Source organism: Molossus molossus, unplaced genomic scaffold (assembly GCF_014108415.1).
Source record: "Molossus molossus isolate mMolMol1 unplaced genomic scaffold, mMolMol1.p scaffold_m16_p_20, whole genome shotgun sequence".
In the NCBI taxonomy this organism is placed as follows: domain Eukaryota; kingdom Metazoa; phylum Chordata; class Mammalia; order Chiroptera; family Molossidae; genus Molossus; species Molossus molossus.
The window spans coordinates 37,758,107-37,783,609 of record NW_023425356.1 but is presented as its reverse complement, the minus strand read 5'-3'; the positions used below and the strand labels follow the sequence as shown (position 1 = coordinate 37,783,609).

Sequence of the window (25,503 nt, the reverse complement as noted above, 5' to 3'; positions counted from 1 at the left end):
TCTTAACGGGGCTAAGACAGCTATATAAGCAACCCACCCCCTGGGCTCAGGGCTGCTGTCTCCTCTGCGCAGGATGGGACCGCCGCCCCGCGGCTAATAAAGCTCTCTTAATTCGAACCCAGTTCGGAGCCTGAGTCTGGTCTGTCCCGTTGGTCTACAACACCACCTCCCTCCCTCCTCTGCCCATTCTGAAACCTTATAATCCCTTTCCACTCCCCACATGTACTGAAGTATCAGAACTTAAAAAAAAGAAAAAGCCATACAAAATTAACATTAAAAAAATAAATTTACTTCAAGTCTGAAATCCTGAAGACCAAGCATACAGACACTATTACAAAGAGCAAAAAACATGAAGACCGACTTAAGAGCGATGGGGATTCGCCCAGCGACACTCGGAGTTTACACACAATCAGGGTTTAAAGACACTGTCCCACATTCATGAAAGGCAGAAGCTGTATTTGCAACAGTTATAAACAAAACTGCTATGAAAAGCCTCCGATTGCTTTCTAAAGTCATTTGATTAAAATGTACACAAGTGTTGGTTACCCAACTCCATTTCCTAAACATATGATACAGAATTATATGATGTTCTTGTTTGACATAGTACAGACAACTTTAACTCAAAACACAGAAAAATTATTAATTCATTTTTGGATTTTATCACATTTCATTCTTTTATTAATCAACAAGAAAAAATGCACATGAAATGTATATGCTTTTCAGAAATAAAGTATTCCAGTTTTTATACATAATTTGTTCAAGACCGCAAGAACTCGGCAAATACATGATTATTTTAAACAACACTGTCAGTTTAAAAATAAAAACAATCATTTAGCGGAGAGACCTTAAAATATATTTTTGGCCATAAACCTGTGATGTAAATAGCTAGGGAAGTTAATGAGTCAGCATATTCTGCCTATCACCAACTGAATAAAAAGGCTAAAAACAGATCTTAAATCCGTGTCCACAAAGTAACAAGCACTGTTGTTTGTCCAATTGCCCAGGGAATGTCTCAGTTATAGTTTGTTTAAGTTCCTGGGGTACAGGGATTTTGTCTACCCCGTGATGGATGGCATTTAAAATTTAAAGATCTTTGAGATTAAATCGAACACATTCATTACATGGACGAAGGCAATGCTGCCCAGGGACTTACAGGGATGACCAGAAACAGATGCAGACATGGGCCTGGAGTTCCTGGTTCCTAGCTGAGCTGTTCTGGTGACAGCCCCCAGGGAAGAGTCTGCGTGATGGACTGCCGGTGGATCACAGAGGATATCACTCCAGTATAGAGCAATGCATGTGTGATGCCCAAATCAGAGCTGCTAATTCACTTCGAGGGCATCAAAGGTACACCTGATTGGCTTTTTTTTGTTTGTGTTGGACATCATGTAAATATTATGGCTGTTCAATGTCATCACTCTGAAGAGGATATTCCCTTATCAGTTTAGAGTCAGGACTTGAACACCATTTAAATTCTCACTGTAAACAGAACGTGGAGGTAGGCACTGTGGAGACACATTTGGTCCTATTCTGCTTCCCCTGAGCGTGAAAGAGCGATGGTTCCTACAGTACTGAGACTGTGCAGTCTGTGGTGAAGACAAGAATCCACTCCCTCAACAAACCGAGGGAGCACATACCTGGGCACAGTCTTTCAAAGGAGAATGGTCATAAAAAATGACACTGGAGAATTAGAATAGACAGCATTTATTTTTTAATCCTCACCTGACGACATGCCCTTTTTACTGATTTTTAGAGAGAAAAGAGAGAAAAAGGAGAAACATCTGTAACAAAAATAAATTAATTTTTTAAAAAAAGAAAAGAAATGAGATGTCGGTGTGCAACCTGTAAAAAGTAAAGATACTGAATCAAGGTCAAAAAAAAAAAAAAAAGAGAGAGAAACGTGGATGTGAGAAACACGGATTGGTTGCCTCCCAAATGAGCGACCAGGGTGCGGGCCCTGACTGGGAACGGCACCTGCCACCCTTCGGTGCATGGGATGAGGCTCCACCAACCGAGCCACAGCAGCCAGCGCTAGACAGCACTTAAGAGGGCTCCACTGGACTGGAGCACCCCGATTTCCTTATCTTAGGAATCTTCAAGGCAAAAGTATAAGATGTGATACAAAAAATCATGGAAAAGCCAGTAACACACAGGATGAAATTTTCCTACTAGAAAATATATATTGGGAAAAAAGAAAGAAAAAAAAAAGAGCAGGTAAAAAACCTAATGGGTACAAAACTTCTCTATTTCAAACTGGAGTGAAAAAATACAGTGTTACCATTTCTTTTTTTTTAATTCCTCACCTGAGGATGTTTTTCTACTTATTATCCGTTAGAGTGGGAGGGAGGGGGAGAAAGAGAGACAGGGAAAAACATCGATATGGCTAGAGTCACAATGACTGGTTGCCAATCGCATGACCCCACCAGGGCCTGGGATGAACCGCAACCGAGGTACGTGCCCTTGACTGGAATGGAACCCGAGACTCATTGGTCCACAGGCCGATGGTCTAACCACTGAGCCAAACCAGCCAGGGCCAGTGTTACCATTTCTACCATGATAAGATGGCATAGCAGAGAAGTCAAGATAATGAGCCTGTGTCGGGCTCCTGAGCTTAACTAAAACGTAAGACCAAAGTCATGGGTTCCGTCTGTACCCTGAATGGTTTTATGGCCATTGACAGTACCTGTTACAAAGCACTTTATAACAAGAATACAAGAAATGGGAAAATCATAACAGTTATCCGGAGGTCTCATCCCAACAGTCATTTGGTGGATTAGAAGGGTCCTGTCGCTACACTGGACTCTCACTAAGGGGCTCCCACGCTGGAAAGGGAGCCGATTAGGAACGCTTTGTACACGTGGTCCTATTGGGTATTTTTACATATAAATTGCATGTACTCTCATATAACTTAAAGGGATTAGACCTCCACATGATCACTTCAGAAAGCCAGCTAAGCTTCCATTTTCCACAAAAAGGAAAAACATTTACTTCTGAAAAATAAATGTCAAGAAGCTTATGGTCAGATTGACAATATAAGACTAAAAATGGGACACTGGTTAGACAGATGGTGTGTTAAAATGATGTAAGCAAAAGTATTTAAACAAAATATTGCTTAAATTAACAATTAGGCAAAACAGTGATTGAATTTAGGAGTCATACAGTAATTTTCAAGTAAGTGTCCACTCCTCATAACCTATAAACCAAGCCTTACAGCTCAAATATCACATGATATATCACATGATATTCACCTCAAATTGCTGATTCTGACTGCTTGGACATCATAACAGTTTTTGATTCTCGATCTGTGGGACTGTCCACTGGTACCTGTAGAAAGAATCAGAAGATAAGAAAACATATAGCATCTGCCATACACCATTATGACAGATCAATAGTTGGCTAAGGAATAAAAAAAAAGCTGAGAAATAGACTGGTTTTACATTTATTTTATTCACATATTTCTCAGTAGTATAATCACAAAAATATTTATTACTTACAGCTTTAATGTCACCATTCGGAATTCCTATATTTATATTGTGTCTTCTCAGTTTAGACTTGATTAATGCTGAAACAGAAGCATCAGCAGTTACCACAGAGTATGTGTGACTATACTTTTCTCCAAGCAGTGCAAAGTCTTTTTTGACATTGTCAAATTTAGCACACTAAAATGGCATAATATTCAATAGCATCCTTGTAGTCTGAGCAAATAATAGTACCTCTCTAAGTCATTAACTTATTTAGCAAGTCATTCATTAGTGAACAAATACAGGATGCCAGGAAATAAGGATACAAAGATGAACAGTGCAATTCTTTCCCTAAAGCACCCTCCAAACTAGGGACACGCAAGCAATTACAACACTGTATAACTGCAATAATTCAAGTTAGTATAAAGTTAGTGGGAGCGTGGGAGAAAAACATGCCTATGTTAGCCAGAGGAAATCAGAGAAGGCTTGTCAGAGGAGACATACTTGAATTGAAACTTGAACAGTGAGTAGGAACCTATCAAGCATAGGAGAGGAGAGAGAAAGGCCTTTTGGGAGGGTGGAACACAGCGTTTGCAAACATTGGGACTGGAAGAGCTTAGGCAATTGTTGGCACTAGAGGTAGTCGGGGACCAGTGAGGGAGGTGGCAGAGCATGAAGCTGGTTGGTAGGCATCATGCACACTGTGTAAAGCATTTACACTGCATCTGAGAGGGGAGGACACTATCAGAACTGTAGCCGAGTAAAACACTCTCTCAGTCTCTCTGACTCTATCTTAATTCTAGCCTGCATTCCTCCCATGGCTTCCAGGCAAACAGCTCCTGCTATCAGTATGTTAATCATTAGAGGAATTCTGCTTGAGGCCTGAGCTTTGAAAAGAACAGCCCCTTGCCAGGAAGTGCCTTTCAGAGGAGGTAGGAAAATATGTACAAAAGTATGACGCTTTATGAAGGATTTGAAGGAGCCTCAAGAGCAGGCTCAGATCAGCAGGGGCCGACATCAGAGGACCAGGAACAAAGAGATTTAGAGATTCCCCCACTCTTCCCTGGATCCCTGTTGGCGCCCAGATGTCTGGGGTCCTCAATCACTTTGTGCCCTTCTATCCCTTGACATAAAAGAAGCCTGAATTCTGGGCTCTCTTAAGATGGATTTGAGGAATATCTAAGGCACCCCTATCTTCTTGAGCTTGTGCCTTCTTGATCGATGACCCTTTCCTTACTCCAAGCTCTGACATTTTGAACACTGGTCTTTTGAAGCTTTGGGCACACATGAATTTTAGGACTAGTAAGAGGCCTGCGTAATAGAGAGCCCAATCTTGCAGCTATGTGGAGGATGATGACTGGCAGCAAGGCTAGAGGCAGGAAGGTCCGTTAAGAGGCTTTAATCCTGCTGAGAGATGGTGAGGTATACATGTATGAAATATGGAGATGAAGGGACAAGTTTCAGAGATACTTGAGAATAGAACCAATAAGACTTGGTGGTTTGCTAGTATATAAAAGATGAATATAAGGCAGGTAAAAAAAAAAGTGCTCAAACATACGGAGGAGAGAAAGAAAAAAATGGGTGACTTGAGTTTTCTCTTTTGGGCAATTGAATGGACGATGATCCTAATAATTGAAACTGAAAATACAAAAGGAATACGTGATGGGAAGGTGGGTTCAGTCCTGGACAGACTGAGTACACAAAGTCCATGGAACACCCAGGTCTGGAGATAAATACATGATTGGATGTAAAGAGCCCAGGGTCTGCAGACACAGATTTTGAGTTACTAGTATAAGTGGTAGTTAACCATAGACTGAGAGAAACATCGATGTGAGAGAGACACACCAACTGGCTGCCTCCCGCAAGACCCCAACCAGGGCCGGGGATCGGAACACAACCGAGGTACACATTCCCTCCCTCCCTCTGTCTGAAGATAAATGGAAAAAAAGATCCTCAGGTGAGGATTAAAAACAAAAACACAGCTCCCATTTTCAGTTCAAGAGTAACACTCTATGTGACGGACATTACTTCCCTGGAAATTAAGAGTCCACATGGAATTTCTTATGACAGAGGCGCCGTCAAGGCAGTGAAAGTATTACTTGTTTCACAGTTTTGTGTGTTTTATTTTACTAACTGAAGAGAACAGGGGGGAAACTGCCTCAAAGCAGGATGGGTGTGTGTGTGTGTGTGTGTGTGTGTTTTAGAAAATTTTTATAAGAGTTTATTTGAGCCAAACTGACAACATATGTCGGGGAGCAAGACCTCAACTGCTCCTGTGGGATGTTTTTCTTGAAGGACATTCATCACTCTCTTTAAATGCAATGAAGGAATGATAGTGACCTTGGTGGTTATGTATTTCCAAAATAAATGTTTACCACTGGTGAATTTCATGTTGGGGGTTTCAAAAAAACAAAACAAAAAATGATCAGGTATTCAATAAACATAAAAAGAAGCCCGGATTCACGTCTTTCTGATAGATTCTGTCTCGCTTTTGGTGAAGAGATGCAGAAGAAACGACAAAGTGAAATAACAGGCGAAGCCGAGCGGGCCAGCGAGCACTCCTGGACACATCGTGCTTCTGAATCCAATTCTACACTACACGTCTGGACAAACTGTGGATCCCAGTTCTTTAACATGTCCTTTCTCGGGAGATGGGCACTATCCATGTTCCTGCTCACGTCTATTCTGATTATACCTAATCAGAAGTGTAAGAACTGGCCAGCCATGCCCAGTGCTATTTCTACTGCCACCATGTGCCTTCTTACCACCACCGCCACGTTATAATAGCTAACAAGAGCTGGCCCGGCCTAGGTGCCCACACTATACTGGGAGCTTTTCCGGAGCCGCCTCCACTGATCCCCTTAGCAACCCTCTGAGGCAGGCTTTGGCACCCCTGCCACAGAAATGGGGAAGAAGGGCTGGGAGGTTAAGTCGCTTGTCTGAAGTCATAGTTAGTGAGCAGAAGAGTCAGAACCTGAGGCTGGGTGTGCTCACTCCAGCTCTCTACTGACTCTTGTTACAACTGTTTTGTTTTCTGTGCACAGTGATTGTATTGTATTGAATTTGAAAACTGAAAGATAAAGTCACAGATTCATATCGTGGGAAGAAAACAAATAATACGCTGCTTTTTATCTCATTTTTGTCTTGAGTTCTGCCAAGCCATTCAGAATCAATATACACGAAAATGAAACATAAAGACAACCTGGTACAAGTACTTTTGCCAGAAAAATACCCTACTTTACCTGTCAAAACGATGCCTACAAACATCCAAACGCAGAGGAAAATGTTTCCTGCTCTAGGACCATAATCTGACATGAGCTTTCCTTGAGCCAGTGTGAACAAAATTCCAAATATCTAAAATAAAAGAAGAGAATTATTTTTTTTTATCAAATTTGCTTTTAAAAATATAAGTATAACGTTTTCTCCAGAACGTCTCTTAACTATTTTATTTGTCTGATTTGGCTTCTAGAAGCATTCATTGAAAGGTGGAATTTTTAAAACGAAAACTAGGGTCAAACTCATCGTCCACTAGAACATTCGGTAAACAAACCATCTCAGGTTGAAGGGCAGTCAGAGGTTTACCTGTGCAGCAGCATTGAGAAGACCGGACGAAGTACCTTCAGATTCAGGGTAAGTGATTTCAACAGCAAATTCAAAGCCCAAGGGGAGGTAACCAGTCATGAAGAAACTAGGAAACGCAACCCGGAATTATAGAATTACCAGGAGGACAGTATCACACACTGAGGCAGTCATTCTACTTCTTAGGCCTACTCTAATGATCAAATCAGGGAATACCTTGAAGTTGATATGTGAAAGCAAGGCACTATTATTATTCATTAATCGGCCCATGCTCACAAGAACTAAGAAGCAAAGCAATTTTTTTTTTCCTGAGAAAAACTTACCTCCAGTTTTCTAAGTTGCTTGTTTTTCTAAATAAAGTTACTTGGACTAAGTAAGGCTTATCCATTTTTCACCTACATATACCAAAAAAATTTTTTAAACTATTTTTTATATTTCTAAAGAATTACACATTTATATGCACAGGATAAAGCTTTTAAAGTTTAAAATGTTAAAGAACCCTTGGAAGAACTTTAAAAATTAAAAACCACAGTAGCCTTGCCACCAGTGTGGCTCAGTGGGTTAAGCCTCGTCCCGTATACCAAAAGGTCTCCGGTTCGATTACCAGTCAGCGAGCATGCGGGAGGCAGCCAATGAATGTTCCTCTCTCACATCGATGCTTCTTTCTCTCTCTCTCTCTCTAAAATAAATAAAAATATACCTTAAAAAATAAAATAAAAACCCCAGTAATAGTACTTCAAAATTATAATAGCATGCTATTAACCCTCCTAAACACATTTGAGGCTTACCCAAGCACCCCTCCAGTAACAAATACGATGATAATGTATCCAAGATCCAGTGTGAAAGTAAATATAACCATTCCAATAAAAGACAAAATGTAAACTATCAGAGTAGTCTGTCTAAAACAAAAACAAAAAAATTGTTAGTATTTTGTCCTAAGCACATAACCACGTGATTAGCCACAGCTCTGTCCATACAGTAAATAAATACTTTAGTTTTCAAGATCAGGTTTTCCTTATCTATGGGAAAGATTTCCACCAAAGCATGGACTTCAAAGCTTAAATTTCAACAGCAACAGACAACAAAACCACACCATATCTAATGTTCATACAGGAAGGAATATTCATATGGATAAAATCATTTTTATGTCTTCAAATGGGATGGTTCCCTATTGGTATTTCAAGTCTTGGATTAAATTCTACCTCTTCCAAAATGCCTTTCCGAACCATTGAAGCTTACAACATTGTTTCTTTCTTCTAAATTTCCTTATCATTGTACTATCCACATAAGTGGCACTTGACATATATTGGATTTATGACATCTACTTTAGTCTGCATTATTATTTAATTTTTTATATGTGAATGCTTTGTTTTCCCCATTTAGACCACAAGTGTCTTAAGGACAGGGACCATACTGCTTGCCACAATTCCTAGCCAAGGGCTAATTAACCTGAGAACACAGCCAGGGCAACAAAGAACACATTTCTATGCCTATCAAGTTTTCCAATTATATAATGGACCAAAACTAGTGATAAATTTAATCCTTTACATATGCTCTCTTCATCCATAAATTCAATGAGTTTCGCTCTAGCTACTATTTCATAATAATGAAGATGTAGCAGGTGCTATCTTAAGTTATAGGAGAACGATCTTGGAGAATTCAAGATCAGAAGTAATTCAAAGGGTTTAGATAATGGTATTAGACATATCTTGGGCCTTGAAGGTGCACAGGATACAGTTCCATATTTTATTCATTCCATTTATTCACCTCGCTTTCATGCATTCACTCATGCATTCCTCCCAAGCAAATGGAAAGTTTCTGCCTGTTAAAAAATGTAGCTATTTTTTTAAGGCCCAGTGCAAAAGAGCTGCCTCTAAAACCCCTTTCCCAACCTCCCAGGGGTATTACTCACTTTTCCTTCTGTGTTAGCATTTTGCGGATTCCATATAGATATACAATTAATAGAGTGTTTTCATATTATGTATTATATGATAGTTAAGTGGTGCTGTAGTTGGGGGTACTTCAGTCAAAACATTTTACCAAAAAAAAATCCTTATGCTCAATAATAATCTTTTTGATAGGAAAGAACAACTTTTGTTTGTTTTTAAGCTCACAATGTGAGAAAAGGGCAGTATAAAATTTCTGTCAGAAGCTAAATGTTTCTCAGAAAGGACTCGTTTTAGAACACAAGTGGCTTATTTGAGTATTACTGGGAGGGAACGAGGTTCGTAATGTATCCAAGTTCTCAAAGGTAAAACAAATATGATCAACAAAATAAGACAATATATAGACTACAGAAACATTCAGAAGTGAAGGCAACCTGAGTGCCTAGAATCTATGTCTTGTAGGAATAACACTTTTTAATTTTTTTAAATGAAAAGCAAAGTTTTCTTTAAAACCAAAATACCTAAGGCTGTACACCGCACAGGTATCTACCTCCACTTACTTGTATGTTTTGGTGTAGTCCAGCCACAAGCCACAGAGAATGGAGCCCACCATTCCAGCCACTACCAGTGTCAGCCCAATCCTGCCAGCATTCACCTCTTCTCCCTTGAAAGGAGTTTCATAGGAAGTTAATCAGACACTTCACCTTCCCATCAATGGAAATAATCACATAATTAAGCATACGATATAACAGGAAGATTCGGTAATGTTTTAGGATGGGGTGGGGGGAGGTAGAGCACGTATAAAGGACATTGTATTTTCAAACCAGAAAAAAGAAACCTTAAAATATGGAGAAATCAAAAAGGAAAATTTTCTTGCTCCTCCATAATTATAAGTGCAATGATTTTTGTTAGAATTCTTAATTAAGTCACAGATGTCTGAAAAGGAAGTTAATCCGACAGCTTTCACATATTACAACTGCTTTCTCTTTTCAAAAGCAAAGAGAGGTCAGAACCTGATATTTACTTCCTCATATTTATGTTGGATTCCCTTAACATTTTTTTCTTTTTCCATGTAACCAGTTACACTGTGTCTTCAAAAAAGAATACTAATAAAAAGGCAGGTATTGTCAAAACAATAACTTCTGCTTTCCATTGTGTGTGTTTATAAACTGGATTGAATATATTCTCAATTAAAACAAATATAAATCTTTTATAGCAACAAGGTCATAAATCTTTAATCTTATGATCATGCTAACAGCAGTTCTACTGCTGAAGAAAAATTCTTGGCCAGGCATGCAGTACAATATAGGCAGAAGCTTACCTTATAATATGTCAGTATCATCTGATTTAATAATGTTGAGACTGAATAAAATGCTCCAGTCATGATCCCTACAATAATAAGCAGAAAATTACAAATGTATCATTTACCAGTTCATAAAGTGGTATGGTGTTCTCTGTGAGAGTTGTGAAAAATGCAATGTTGCCATTCCTTTCCAGAATGAATGAATGAAATGAATAAGTAAGATTACTGTCAAGCTAGCCCTTGTGGAACAGCTTCAGGAACAAAAGGAGCACATTTCAGGTACAAGACACAACGGCACAAAGTTACAGAGACTAGAACTAATAGTATAAAAGCGTGTGGAGGCACATTTGCATGTGTGAGTGTGTGTCTGTGACAGGAGGTTGGTTATACATTTGGCTGAAAGAGAATTTTGTATTGGGAAAACAGTGCGAGATAAAAGAAGACAGGGAAGAAGCCACCTTCAATGACAGACTAAAGAAATGAGTTTGCCCTGAGAGATCATATGAACCACTCTACTTCTTAGTTAGGAGTTTCAGATTCAACATTACCAGTGGAGGTAACCAGCAAAATAGAGAAAAGGAAGTGTGGCATGCTGAAGTATTTCATGATGAGATGTTATAACCCCTGGGATATGCTTTAAAATAGTCCAGCAAAAATGGAGAGGAAATAGATAAAACAACAACGATGAAATATGGTAACTGTTGAAACCAAGTGATGGTGGGTACATAGGAATTCATTAGATTTTTTTAAAAAAAGAAACTGATCTTGGTAAAATGGTAAGAGTTTAGGTCAGGGCATAATTTGTTACAACCTGTAAAACAATTATATGCTTGGGTGTGTACTCCCCCAATAATGTAAAGTAAATAGGAGTGAGTGACTTCTGAAGGCCGGTAAGGCAGATATGGGGGCTGTGGGTGGTTACCATAAACCGTGTTAATACAAGAAACAAAAAATAAACCGTCAGAAATCTCTGAAGGGAACCAAATGAGATGGTACCTGCAATCAAAACTACAGAGTTAAGGTGAGCATCTGAGAATTTCTTAAAGTTAGAACTGGTCAAAGTGACCTCCTTAATGGCTCGTTTTGCTCGAGTAGTCAGGACAGACGCTATTCTGCACAGGGTCAAACAAAACAATTGTTGATAACATTTCCCCCCCGTTTACAGCAGTCATAACTATAGCTCAGGAAGGACCTCGAGTACCCGTGAGAACTCACAAGAGGGCAGTGCTTCTCTGTTTGAGGTCTATTCATTTATTTTTAAAACATGCAAGAAAATCTGTTCTGAAGTTTTTGCTTTTAGTTCAAAATGTAAATGCATGACTATGCCATCATTATTTTTATAGAGTTAACAACCCTACCTCATTAATGAAAGCGCAAACCTCTAGATTAAATGAAAAGAATCTACAATGCTCAAAGGTTTATATAGACATCAAAGAAGGTAAAAGAAAACCACTTACCGTAAGTGATCAATAGAAGGACAAAAGAAATGTTTTTAAATAGGTTCCTTATTGATTCCTTGTAGGAGTACTCTTTAGGGGAGCTGTCCTGAATTGCTGCTTGAGCTGGACTTGGTGGATATTGAGGTTTTTCTTTGAATGCTGGAAATGTACATGGAAATGTAAATGGGTCTTCCTTAGTGAGCAGATTAAATTCAGATTAAGTTTAAAGAGGTAGTGAAAGTCCAATAGTGAGACTTTTCATTCTCCACTAATATCTAAGTGATGACTAGTTTGGCATTGAGACGGACTAAAACTGAGATTTGGCCCGTTCAGAACTGCAAAACCGTTAACAGTATGTCGAAACCTTGCCCACTGATTATCCCATTTTTCGTTAAGCAAGATTAATCTTTATCATATTAAGTATTCAACAATTCTATGTCTAAATTTAGTTCCATTTATAATTAAAGGTAACATCAGAGCATGCCAACATATTATTGAACGTTTAGAGGACTGCCTTGAGTTAGTAACTATTTCTTCTGAACTCAGACATAAATGTTATCATCTATCCACTTCCACCTCTAGACCTGGAGAGGTCCAGGTGGATTTATGGGAGCAGAGCTGGGTCTTTCTTGCTGACTCACTCTAGCTGCATATGGAAAAATGTAGGGGTAGATTTTGTGTGATGGTTTCTGATTCTATAAGTCCTACTACAGCCCATTTCTATGGAGTTAGAGACAGATTTCACAGGCTTCTCAGCCAGCCATTTAGAAACTGCCCTTTAGCTGGGCAAGGAAGGATCTATTAACTTCCTGCAGCAGGTGCCTGGGGAGAGATTTCTGTAGGGTTTGACTACAGAAGTCAAGACTACTTAATAGAAGAGCTGAACTGCTAAAATTTGGTACATCAGAAATTAAAACCTAGTCTTAGCACTGACTCAAAAATTTAAATTAAAATAAAGGAAAAATATCATATTTTATTGAATCTAAGATGGTCTGATACTGGTACTCAGTGATCTTGCCAGGTATCAATAGAAGGTTTTCATGCAATCATGTCTCAGTTGCCACCAATGTTACATGCCATTGATTTTGTTGTGTGTGTGAAAAGAACACAACATGAAATATACCCTCTTAAATTTTAAGTTAACAATATGGTATTGTTAATAATAGGCATGATGTTGGAAAGCAGACCTTTAGAACTTGTTCATCTTAGATGCCATTGATTATTAAAAGCATTTTGGCCCTGGCTGGGTGGCTCAGTTGGTTGGAGTGTCAGCCCATACACCAACAGGTTGTGGGTTCGAGTTAGGGCATATACCCAGGTAGTGGGTTCAATCCCTGGTCAGGGTGTGTACGGGAGGCAACCAATCAATGTTTCTCGCTCACATCAATGTTTATTTGTCTCTCTTCCCTTTCCCCTCTCTCTAAAATCAATAAAAACATATCCTCAGGTAAGAATTTTTTTTAAAGTTAAAAAATAAAATAAAAGCATTTTGATTTCAGAGATTTCATGATAAAAATATACAATTCAGAATCAATGAAATAGGGTATTGGATTCAGGAAAAAGTAATATTTTCTAAAAGATCAGGACTTCTTTCTCTTTCTTGTCTTTTCTCTCTTTTTTAATAGTGGCTATATCTTCCAACAAGGTAGGCCTGCCTTGTAGTTCAAAAGTGGGCTAGAGCTGATGGACCCGGTTGTCAATCATAATCATGTAGAAATTTTAAAATAATACAGATTTAAGAGACTATCCAAGACTCAAAGAATCAGAACCTCCAGCACAGAACCTGAGCATCGGTATTAAACATGAAACTCTCCAAATGCTATCGATACCCAGCCAGGTTTGAAAATCACTGTGAAAGAAATCATCCTTGAAACTTTCATATAATACTGCAATTCTCTAATTTCTCCTGTTTGCTGCTAAAAATTAAAACAAAAAACTAAGTTCTTTATTCACCAAAACATTGATTATGATATAACTAAAACAGACTTCTGTTTTTACAGGTCTCACAACTACTTCAAGAGGAGACGTGACTCATAGGTATTTACTTTTTAACACCCTTACATTGGAGGACTGGGAGACACACAATGTTTAAGTTGCTGCAATCCCTCCTCTTCCTTTCACCCTACCTGCTCCTTGCACTGTTGAGGAGTCTGCTGTCCTTTGCTGAGTGTCCTAGTTAAAATAGGAGATACCTCTTTTTATTAATATCGGTGATACGGAACTCACACAGTTGTACAACAAAGTTTTAGAATACAAAAATGCCTGCAAGATAGTCATGAATATTTAGTGAGTCTTCATTTTCTTAAGTTTTTATTCACTATGGTAAAATAAGTCTAAATGGCCCCAATCTGAACTCAAATGCAAAATAAAAACTATTCTTAATAGTCTTTAACCCCACTGGACTTACTGTCTGAGTAGAAGTGTTATTTTTTGTTTCGGGCAGTCTCCTGCCCTTTCGAACAAAACCAGGCCTGTATCTGCCAGCTACACAATTTAATAATATATGAGAAAAGAAAAGGGACAAAAAAACCATTGGTCTGTGACCCTATTTAAGCTGTACTGTATTTGAAAAAGATGAAATACGGCTTTTTCCTTATCCTTTGAAACTGAAAAACTGCCTTCTTACTCTCTTCTCTTTTCCCCACAAAAAAACGTGTGCCAATAAAGTAATTAACTATTAAAGCAGTTATTCTCCACCCCTGGCAACAGGCATATAAAAAAGCCAAAGGACCCGGGGGCGGGCACCACATTCAAACTTCTCCCGTGATGAAGTAGCCAATCTTTTGTTTAGGACCACTTCTACTTTTTGAAGGTAGATAATAACATTATCTTTCCATGTCATTGTCTGTCCCTGTGTGAGTCAAGCAGACATTACACATATTAACTCATTAGGTTTGAATCCTGGCACTGTCTCTGTAGAAGTCAGTTCCTGTCTTTGACTGTAGCTCTCTCATCCATAAAATGAAAATAACAAGCTATCTGATATGATACACATAAAGGAATTCTGTAATTATTGAGTGCTACACAAAATACACTGTCTTCTTTGAAAAAAAAAAGAAAAAATATATCTCAAGGAATATTTATTTTTAAAAATCAGAGACTACCTTTATCTCAGGAGCTTGAAATTCTTATAGACTAAATAAAATATATTTCTGTGAAAAGTTTACAATAGCAGCCTACATATAAATATCCTGACTAGAAGAATCAGAAGTAAAAGTATGCATACATGGCCCTAGCCGGTTTGGCTCAGCGGTTAGAATGTCGGCCTGCGGTCCAGAGAGACCCGGGTTCGGTTCCTGCTAAGGGCATGTACCTCGGTTGCAGTTTGTCCCCGGCCCTGGTTGGGTCGTGCGGGTGGCAGCCACTCGATGTGTCCCTTTCACATCGATGTTTCTCTCTCTCTCTCCTTCTCCCACTCTATCTGAACAAAAAATGGAAAAATGTCCTCGGGTGAGGACAAAAAAAAAAAAAAAAAAAAAAGTATGCATACATGGATACACTCATGTGTGTAAGTACCTCAACATTCAACATTTTGATTAGCATTGGTTTTGTTTTTGGCATCCACTCAATCAGGATGACTGAATCAGGATGGTAAAGACTTTAATTGGCACACTTGAGTTAAGTAACATAGTCTATTGCTCTGCTATATAGCTTTCAAATACAACAGCATGACCATTTATACAAGAATTTGAATTGAAACAAAAATAAGATTAAGTAAAAATTAAAATGGTATATTTATATATATATAGAACATTTTATATATGGAGTTAGATTGCCTAGGCTCAAATTTCATCTTCAGTATTTACTAACTGCAACCACTGGTAAATTTATTTAAATTCTGCCTCAGTTTCCTCATCTATAAAATAGGAATGATAATTACAGTGTCGCCCTCACAGGGCTGTGAGGATTGAATGAGATAAACATATAGCATATCTTTAAGCATATTTGATACATATCAAATAATCAAATGTTAGAGGCCATAACAGAGTTCTCCCAAAAAGAAGGGGGTAGTAGTGCACATTCAGTGGAAGGCTTGGGTTAATTTAGAAATGTTAGATGGATTACACTCAGGTTCCATGAGGAAGGGTAAAGGAATTACATACACAGCATGACCCCTCAAGACAGTACGTTAGGTACTGCTAGGTACCAATTTAGTATATGTCATGTTGCTGAAAACATCAGCAACCTAAGTTATTTCACAGGATTTGGCTGGGCTTCCAAAGTGTTTATGGGTATAATTTAGAGGTAAGTAGGACTGTCTCTTAGTAACTAAAGACCTTTCAGTAAGTAAGGACTTTTATTATTATTATTTTTTTAATCCTCACCCAAGGATATTTTTTCCATTGACTTTTAGATAGAATGAAAGGGAGGGAGGGAGGGAGAGAGAGGGAGGGAGGGAGGGAGGGAGGGAGAGAGAGATAGAGAGAGAGAGAGAGAGAGAAAGAGAGAGAGACATTGATGTGAGAGAGACACACAAATTGGTTGCCTCCCGCACATGCCCCAATGGGGGCTGGGGATCAAACCTGCAACCCAGGTATGTGCCCTTGCCTAGGAATCGAATCCATGACCCTTTGTTTTGTGGGCTTATTCTCTAACCACTAAGTCACACCAGCCAGGGTGAGGACTTTGTAAATAACCCAAATTTTCCTCAATAGCAAATATTTGGATATTGGAAAACAGGCAAATTTTCAATTTAAATGTCACAATTTTCAACCTAACAAACACATTTACAAACCAACTGTATATTATCTTGCTTTTATACTATGCTTGGTATCCTAAGATTAAGAGTATAAGTCTCTAAGCAAAAATTGACAATAAGCGCTTTCTTCCTATTCCATTTCCAGTCCATTTTTCCATTCTCCCTCACCCCCATTTCTATTATAAGCCATGAGTACACAAATAAGTAATTATGTACATAGTTCTCTTTTAATTTCTCCACTAACACAGGGTGATATGTCAATGGTCACACCTATTATTGTTTTTTGTTTTTGTCCTCCTTCCTTAACAGATAAAAATCTTTCATTTGTAGCATCCCATATATGTATGTGTATATATAGATATATATAGATACACATATAATCTATTACTCTCTCACTTCTTTCAAAGAGAAAACTGAGGAAAATTTTTTAAAAAAGAAAAACCATAATTTATATGAAGATTCATAAGCAATCGAAGGAAATATAATATTAAAATTTTATATTTTAATAATCCCTATTGCTAATAAAGGGCCCATTAATGCAAAATGTATATGAACTATACTTCATCCAGCAAATCAACTATGGCTATCAGAAAAATATAGTTAAAAGTTTGTTTTTAGACCTGGCCGGTGTGGCTAAGTGGTTAGTGTGCCGACCTGCACACAGAAGGGTCTCAGGTTCAATTCCCAGTCAAGCGCACATACCCGGGTTGCAAGTCTGATCTCTGGCCCAGTCAGGAGGCAACTGATTGATGTGTCTCTCTCACATTGATGTTTCTCTCTCTCTCCCTCTCTCCCTCTCTTCCATTCTCTCTAAAAAAAATGATAGAAAAAATATCCTTGGGTAAGGATTAACAAAAAAATAAAAAATAAAAAAGAGCTTGTTTTTAAAAAATATAGACTTATTTTAAAACTTTCTTAAACTACTCAAATAATACAGGGAAAATGTGTCCTTTTCGGTAGTCTGCACACAGCAAATATGCCACTCACTAACTGAAACATGAAAAACAACCTTATAAGTGAACTGGATAGGACAGAATATTTTTTATGCTACTAAGAAAATATTTTGTTCATTATCTTAAGAGAAATTAAATATGTGGGCTGAGCTTCCCACACCTGGATCCTGAGGTTCATTTATAAAGGCAGTCTCTATCAAAATACTAGTCTTCTGCATTACTTTCTTTGAAAACAGAGGATTTCATATTTGGAGATCATAAAACTTAAATTTTTCTTTTTTTTTCATCCTCACCTGAGGACATCTTTCCACATTTTTGTGCAGATAGAGTGGAGGGAGAGAGAGAGAGAGAAACATCAATGCGAAAGGGACACATCGAATAGTTGCCACCCGCACAACCCAACCAGGGCCGGGGACAATCTGCAACCGAGGTACGTGCCCTTAGTGGGAACTGAACCCGGGTCTCTCTGGACCGCAGGCCAACATTCTAACCACTGAGCCAAACTGGCCAGGGCAAATTTTTCATTACTATTATAACCATGGTAAAAATTAATATATAAATTAAAACTCTGATTTAACTGTAAATTTTAATGATTAAAAGATGGCCTTTCAACTTCAAAGTTCCTTCCTCCTCAAATTCATTTCAGATATACTGAGGGCCTAAAGGGCGGTGTTACAGTTATGTAAGTAGCTATATTACCTAAATAAACTTTACCTATCCTTTTCCCTGAAATCAAAATTGCTTCCCATTAAAAATAAACTTTAAAAAGCAGACCTTCCCAAACCTTCTTCCAAACTGATGATGGCTGCTTGCAGCTGATTCTGACTGACTGCTTCAAGAGACAGGCCCCGACGAGAGGACTCAGTGATGGACGGCGGCAGCAGAGCTTTGCTGGGGTGGCCTAATAAGTAGATAGTTGCCACGGTTTGAAATTCTGCTGAACAGCTTGCCACTGCCCAGGATCATTCACTGGTCAACATTTCCGGATCCCATCAATTGTTAACTTCAGGATCCTCAGATGGATTTATCATGAAAAGGAAGGTTGTAACCTATTTGCCTTGTTTCAAAGCTTTGGCAAGAACTTGTTCCTGGCTAGGTTAGCAAAAGATGCAGAACATGTAGGGAAATATGCAAAGAGGAGGCAGGTAATATGTTTGAAACCAACAGTTATCAGGGAAGAAAAGTTAGTAGGGAGATAAGTGAGATGAATTAGTCTTCGAGCCCTTCACAATATTAAAGTAGATGGACCATAACAGCTCTAGAGCTGTAACATTCATTACCTGAGCAAGGCAGGGTTACAGCAAGAATGAAACAAGCAAATGGCATTTGAGATAGCAATAAAAATTTTCAGAATTGGTTATTTTTCTTTTCATATGTTTGTCATGCATTTATCTACTTAGGCTTTAGGGAAAGTAATTCACTTACCAATTACTGTTAAAATAAATAAAAGTGTGGCGACAGGTGATGTTCCATAAAACATGACACTGATATGATAAGCCAAAAGATCTGTGTTATTCTGTATGTTGGGCACTAACACTGGTGGTAGCAAAAAGCCAACTGCAGTTCCAAGCTGTAAAATAAACAGTCCTGTTAACAGCTATTATTAGAAGAGAAAAAAAATACATACTGCCAATCAATACAACACAAAAAGGACAGCTAGTGTATGTAAAGTGTTTTTGTAAACTCTAAAGCACCATGTTTGAATGTCATTTTACAATTGCATTGTTAAAGAGAAACTGCTAATGGATATCTTCCCTATCAATAAGCATTAACCTGTAATCTGAATGATACTGCTATAAAGTTAGATGCTTACAATCAAAAAGGGGAATAAGAATATGCAAAATAAGACTGAGAAAAGACAATCTATAGAATGGGAGAAAATATCTGTAAATCATATATCTGATAAGGGTCTATTATCCCAAATATATAAAGAACTCTTGTAACTCAACAACAAAAAGACAAACATCCCAATTCAAAAATAGGCAAAGGATTTGAATAGACATTTCTCTAAAGAAGATATACAAATGTCCAACAAACACATGGAAAAATGCTCAATATCATTAGTCATTAGGGAATTGCAAATCAAAACCACAATGAGCTAGCACTTCATATCTACTATAATAGGAAAATAAATGGAAACATAACAAATGTTGGCAAGATATGGAGAAACTGGAACCATGCACACTGCTAGTGGGATTGTAAAATAATGTGGTCACTGTGGAAAAGTTTGGCAGCTCCTTAACAAGTGAAACACAGAATTACCATATGACCAAGCAATTCCATTCCTAGCTACTTACCAGGTTTTCAAACAAATATTGACTACTGTATATGAATATTAAAGCAGCCCTAATCACAATAGCCAAAAGGTGGAAACAACACAAATGTCCATCAACAAATGAATGGATAAACAAAAGTGTGGTATATCCATACAATGAAATCTTCAGCCATAAAAAGAATGAAGTACTGACACATGCTACAACATGATGAACTTTGAAAATATGCTAAGTGAGCCCTGGCCGGTTTGGCTCAGTGGTTGGAGCATCAGCCCACGGACCAAAGGGTCATAGGTTTGATTCCTGGTCAACAGCACGTACCTGGGTTGCAGGTTTGATCCCTAGTCCCAGTCAGGGTTGTGCGGAAGGCAACCAATCAATTGATATGTCTCTCACATCGATACCACTTACCAAATATTTCACTTGTTCCCTTACAAAAAAATGAACTGAGACAATTAAACAGGTAATTACAAGAGAGTGTGGTAAATATAATACTGTGATGGAGAGTTAGAGGGTGATAAGACTGGGAAGATGAAATAATTTATGATCCAAACAAGAACACTATTTATAGAGTGAAAGGGATGCCGGGAGTAATTATGCTGGACAACAGTTGACACTGAACTTTTCCAGGCAAACTGGAACATACAGTCACCCTAGCTAAAAGAGTACTTTGGAGGAACACCTTGTACAGACTTGGAGTTCAGAAGTTTCTGGAGGAGCAAAGATCTGAATAAGAAATTGGAGTTAGCCCTGGCTGTTTGGCTCAGCAGTTAGAGCATCGGCCCATGGACCAATGATGGATCACAGGTTCGATTCTAGTCAAGGGCATGTACCTCGGTTGTGATTCATCCCCAGCCCTGGTTGGGGTTGTGCGGCAGGCAGCCACTCTGTGTGTCCCTTTCACATTGATGTTTCTCTCTCCTCTCTCTCTGTCTCTTCCTCTCTCTCCTCCCACTCTATCTGAACAAAAGTGGAAAATGCCCTCGGGTGAGGATAAAAAAAACAACTTGGAGTTAGCCAAGTGAAGTCAAGTGTTCTCAGCCAAAGCGTCATCAAAGGACGGAGCGAGCATGACCTTGTGAGAAACTGTAAACAGAGCAACAATTTCCCTCAGAGCAGAGAAAGAGTATGCGTGTAAGAATGGGCTGTGGAGAAGGGTGAAGCTGAGCAGTTGACAGGAGGCTGAGCCAGAGGATCATACATTTTCACAATAGACAGTTTGAATATTTTTCCCCCTAAATGTCAGAGTTCTCGGTCAGACTTGAAAACACTTTAAAACAAGTCCTTGGCAACCTCCAAATTATTCTTGGTGACCTTGCTATCCCTCTGGCCATAATCCTGGGACCAGAAGGGCATATAAAAAGTCACCTTAGCCCTGGCTGGTTTGGCTCAGCAGTTAGAGCGTCGGCCCATGGACCAGAGAGACATGGGTTCGGTTCCTGCTAAGGGCACGTACCTCGGTTGCAGTTTGTCCCCGGCCCTGGTTGGGGTTGTGTGGGTGGCAACCAGTCGATGTGTCTTTCTCACATTGACGTTTCTCTCTCTCTCTCTTCCTCCCTCTCTCCCACTCTATCTAAAGATAAATGAAAAAAAAAAAAAAAGTCACCTTAGACAGTTGAATTTTATCTTAAGGGCAATGGAAGCCACTGCAGGGGCAGACCCCAGACAGATCTGTTATTAGAAAGACCACTCTGAATGAATGTGGACAATAGAGGGAAGAGAGCAAGAGCTTCAGATGGAAAGGTCAGTTAGCAAGCTCTAGGTGAGGGCTGCAGGTAGCCAAAGCTAAGATAGTGGCAGCAGACATTTAAAGAAATGAGCTAGGAGACAAAGTTAATTTTGATCATTGGGTCATATGTGATATCCAAGTGGAATATCCAGCTGGCCAGAATCTCTGATTCTGAAACTCATCCATATATTCAACAAAATTTTATGGAGACTCTACAATGTGCCAGGCACTGTAATAAAGCTGGTGATACAGCTGGGTACATTCAGACCTCGGGCCTATTTTCATAAAGCTTACAATCTAATGGTGGGGATGGGAAATTAGTAACAAAGAACTATTAATATACAAACATGTAAATATATCAGACAGTGATAAGCACCACATGGAGAATTAAAGTATAATGATGCAATAAGAGAATGACTGGGCAACTCTATATGGAATTGTCAAGAATTGCCACTGATATTTAAAACGAATTTAAACTGAGAGCTCAATGAGAATAAGGATGTAATAATGTCATCTTAAGCAGGAAGAACATTCCAGGCAGAGAGAATATTTCTGCAAAGGTGCTTATGCAAATTGCAAGTTTACTATTGTTTAAGGAACCAAATAAGACACATTAGTAAGGTTTTGATTTTTTTTTTTTTTTTTTATCCTCACCCGAGAATATTTTTCTTTTTTGTACAGATAGAGTGGGAGGGAGAGAGAGGAAGGGAGAGAGAGAGAAACATCGACATGAAGGGACACATCGAGTAGCTGCCACCCGCACGACCAACCAGGGCCGGGGACAAACTGCAACCGAAGTACGTGCCCTTAGCGGGAACCGAACCCGGGTCTCTCCGGACCGCAGGCCGACGCTCTAACCGCTGAGCCAAACTGGCCAGGGCATTAGTAAGGTTTTGTAATTCAAAGTAGAGTTTAGATTTTAAGTACTATAGGAAATCACTGGCAAATTCAAAGCTGGGCAACGACAAGATCTGGTCTGTGTTTTAAAAGGTCCGCTCAGGTAGAAGACCTGGCAGTATTAGATAGGTCATTTAAAGCTAGGATTCAGGAGTCAGACAGACTTGAGTGTGAATACCACCACTAATTAGCTGTGAGACTTTCAGAAAATAATTTCATCCCTTCAAGTCTCAGTTTCATACCTATAAAATGGGGAGTAACAGTCTCTACCTTAAATTATTATATTAAATGACACATGCATGTAAAGGACTTAAAATTGTGCCAGGTTTTATTTAGTGAGTGCTGCATAATGTTCGATATTATTATAAATGGTCACACCATAATCTAGGCTGAAGTTGCACACTTGGGGGTCATCAGCAAGTGCACAACTACTGGAATCAAGGAAGGATGAGAACACCTAGGTAGAAATAGGAAGGAGGCCCAGAGGTGTGCTGAGTGTTTGAGGGAAATCTGGCTGTGAGAAACGTTTCCATTTATTATCCATGAAATAGATAATCCATAGTTATGGAGTTGACAATATTTATGTCATACTCAATGAAGTCTTAATCTTGAATATAATTTTATAAATGTAAAGTACTTTCAGTAAACCTTTCCTATCCAAGCATGCAGAAGCAAACAACTAAAATATTGGTCCTAAATTATTTTGGATGCACAACTATAGTTCAAGCTACCCCTTCTGTACTTTTAGAGAAAGCAAATAACTATAAAGCAATAAGCATGTAGAGTCTGTCTTTTTTTTTTTTTTTTATCCTCACCCGAGGACATTTTTCCTTTTTTTTTTTTTTGTTCAGATAGAGTGGGAGGGAAAGAGAGGAAGAGAGAGAGAAACATCGACGTGAAAGGGACACATCAAGTGGCTGCCACCCGCACGACCCAACCAGGGCCGGGGACAAACTGCAACCGAGGTACATGCCCTTAGCAGGAACCGAACCCGGGTCTCTCTGGACCACAGGCCAACGCTCTAACCACTGAGCCAAACCGGCCAGGGCAGAGTCTGTCTTTTCTCATGGATTTTTAAGTAAAAATCTTGTGATCTAGAAACAAGTATTGGACTGGAAGAAAGTAGCATCCGTTTGTTACATAGCTACATGTAGCAATATATGTACAGAGAGAGAAGTTTTTGGTATACAGATTTTTAACTAGATTCTCCTCAAGCTGAATACAATATACATAAAGTATCATCAGACTCCAAAAGCAAATTTTAAATTACATTAAAAGAATCAATCTACAATTTAAAAAATACCACACAAGACATTCTACCTAGTAATGTTAATGGAATTTGGACCTACGGTGTTAGAAAAGACTAGGAAGCACCTTAATGGAGAATTGGCAATGTAAGCCACCCTTTTACAATGATTCCAAGATCGTGATTTCTTACTGTTAAAAATTGGCAATTGGATTAAAGGATGTTAGGAGGTCTTTACCACTAGAACATTTATTTAGCAGTCATTTATAAGTGTCCATTATGTACCAGGCACTCTGCTGACTGCTACTATATAAAATTAAACAGGGCTCTTTACATTGACCACTCTGATGGGAACAACCGTTCCAGAGTCCAACACCTCTTTTGCAAATACACTGGGGGTGAGGACAAAAATAATACCTACCCAAGTTTCATTCATTACTGCACTGACAAGTTTTCTATGTCAGGCATAGAAGGGCCAATTCAGTTAATTATTTTATAGGTAACTCTCAAAGCAAAATGATAAAGTGCTCACTTTAAACTGGTTTTCAAAGTTCTGTCCTTACAAATGGATCAAAATCCCTCTTTAACCCAAGGCTACCTCCTATCGCCTTCATTTATAGACAACCTCCTGAGCGTCTATCCATATGCCTAGCTTACATGGCCTAGGACTTTATCTGGTCCTTCAAAGATCCGATTTTTATCTACCATGCTAGTCCTTACCTGATTGCCTAGCACGGCGGTGGCGCAAGCCGTGGACACCTCTTTGGGCCCAAACCACACTGAGGCGATGTGGGAGGGCAAGCCCAGGATGAACACCTGGGCCACGGAGCACAGGCACTGGCCCAGCATGGTGACCCAGAACAGATGCTGCTGCACACTACCGCACTTGACCCAGGCGCCCAGGCAGTTGAGGCCGGAGCCCAGCAGGGCGGTGAGCCGCAGGCCTCTGGTGTCCAGCAGCCAGGTGGCTGGGAAGATGAGGGGCACGTAGGCCAGCATGTACACCATGGACAGCCAGTCGATGTGCACCGAGGAGACGCCGTAGAAGCCCTCGAAGACGTTGCTGATGATGCTGTACTGGATCCACTGAAAGGCGTTGACCAGCGAGTACAGGCTGAAGATCAGGAGCACCACAAAGCGCCGCGTGGAGAGCGCCGTCAGTGGCGCCGGGGAGCCCTCGGCCCCTGGGGGCTCCTCCCCGGGAACCGCGGTTAGCAGCCGAACCTGGGTCTCCTCCTCCGCGGTGAGCTGAGTCTGCGGCCTGCCCAGGGCTCCCGAGACGGGCGCGGGGCTGTCCCGAGGGACCCCATTCAGGGCCAGGCAGCCGGCTCTGGGCCCGTTCTGCGGCTCCGCGCTCATCTTCCCGGCTGGCGAGCCCCCGGGAACCGGGAAGTGTCCTGTCGCAGGCGGGTGCCCGGGCACCACCGCTTCCTCCTCCTTGTCGTCGGGCCGCGCCATGTCCCTGGGCCCCCGGGTTCTGCCTCACGCCCCCAGCCTCCTCCCCGGCCCTGCACCCGCCGCCCAGCACCCGAGGCCCTCCCTGCACCCCAACCCCAACCTCTTGGCCCACCGCTCCTGTGGCTCTTTCTCCGGTGGAGTGAAGCCCAATGGGAGCCAAGAATCGCAAAACACGCAGCCAGGATCCACAAGCGAAGTAATTTTCCCCACGCCCCCAGCGGGGCCGACAGTCACCCCGCGCCAGGCCTCGCCCCAGAGTGTCGTAGAACCGCATGCTGACGGCCCACCGGCCAATCAGCGGGCGACTTCGCCTAGCGCGGGAACCAATTGGGAGCTTCCGTGAAGGGCGGGGCGGGAGCAAGTTCGCCCCCTAGCTGAGGCCGAGGCAGCGCTGGAAGGAGTCCTCAGACCTGGGGGTGACTGGAACGAGGCGGCGGGGGATTGGGCAACTCCCGGTGGGCAACGAGGGAGCGGGAGGAACAGGGGGCGGATGAAGAGGTAGGCATCACCCTCTGGGTCCAGAGGGGCGCCCCTGGGACCAGGTCCAGCACTCAGGAGGAGAACCAGTTTGCTCCCTCGT

The 25,503-nt window shown here is 40.2% G+C and overlaps 1 protein-coding gene across 1 annotated transcript; it reads right to left on the bottom strand.

Moving 5' to 3' along the window:
• Positions 1 to 2,445: 2,445 nt before the first annotated feature.
• On the bottom strand, positions 2,446 to 25,056 carry FLVCR1 (FLVCR heme transporter 1). The gene is made up of 10 exons (XM_036273154.1): positions 24,186 to 25,056; positions 18,746 to 18,890; positions 11,687 to 11,827; positions 10,248 to 10,315; positions 9,487 to 9,590; positions 7,829 to 7,939; positions 7,044 to 7,149; positions 6,704 to 6,815; positions 3,495 to 3,562; positions 2,446 to 3,324 (listed from the first exon to the last, which is right to left on the bottom strand). The coding sequence occupies exons 1-10, from the start codon at positions 24,921 to 24,923 to the stop codon at positions 3,250 to 3,252; spliced, it is 1,668 nt and encodes a 555-aa protein (XP_036129047.1). The 5' UTR covers positions 24,924 to 25,056; the 3' UTR covers positions 2,446 to 3,249.
• Between the last annotated feature and the right edge of the window lie 447 nt (positions 25,057 to 25,503).

Coding starts and splice junctions, on each gene's coding strand:
- FLVCR1 (XM_036273154.1), bottom strand. CDS start 24,923: ATGGCGCGGCCCGACGACAAGGAGGAGGAAGCGGTGGTGCCCGGGCAC. Junction 18,891..24,185: donor CCGCCGTGCTAGGCAATCAG/GTAAGGACTAGC, acceptor TTTATTTTACAG/CTTGGAACTGCAGTTGGCTT. Junction 6,816..7,043: donor TTCTCAATGCTGCTGCACAG/GTAAACCTCTGA, acceptor CTTTTATTTTAG/ATATTTGGAATTTTGTTCAC.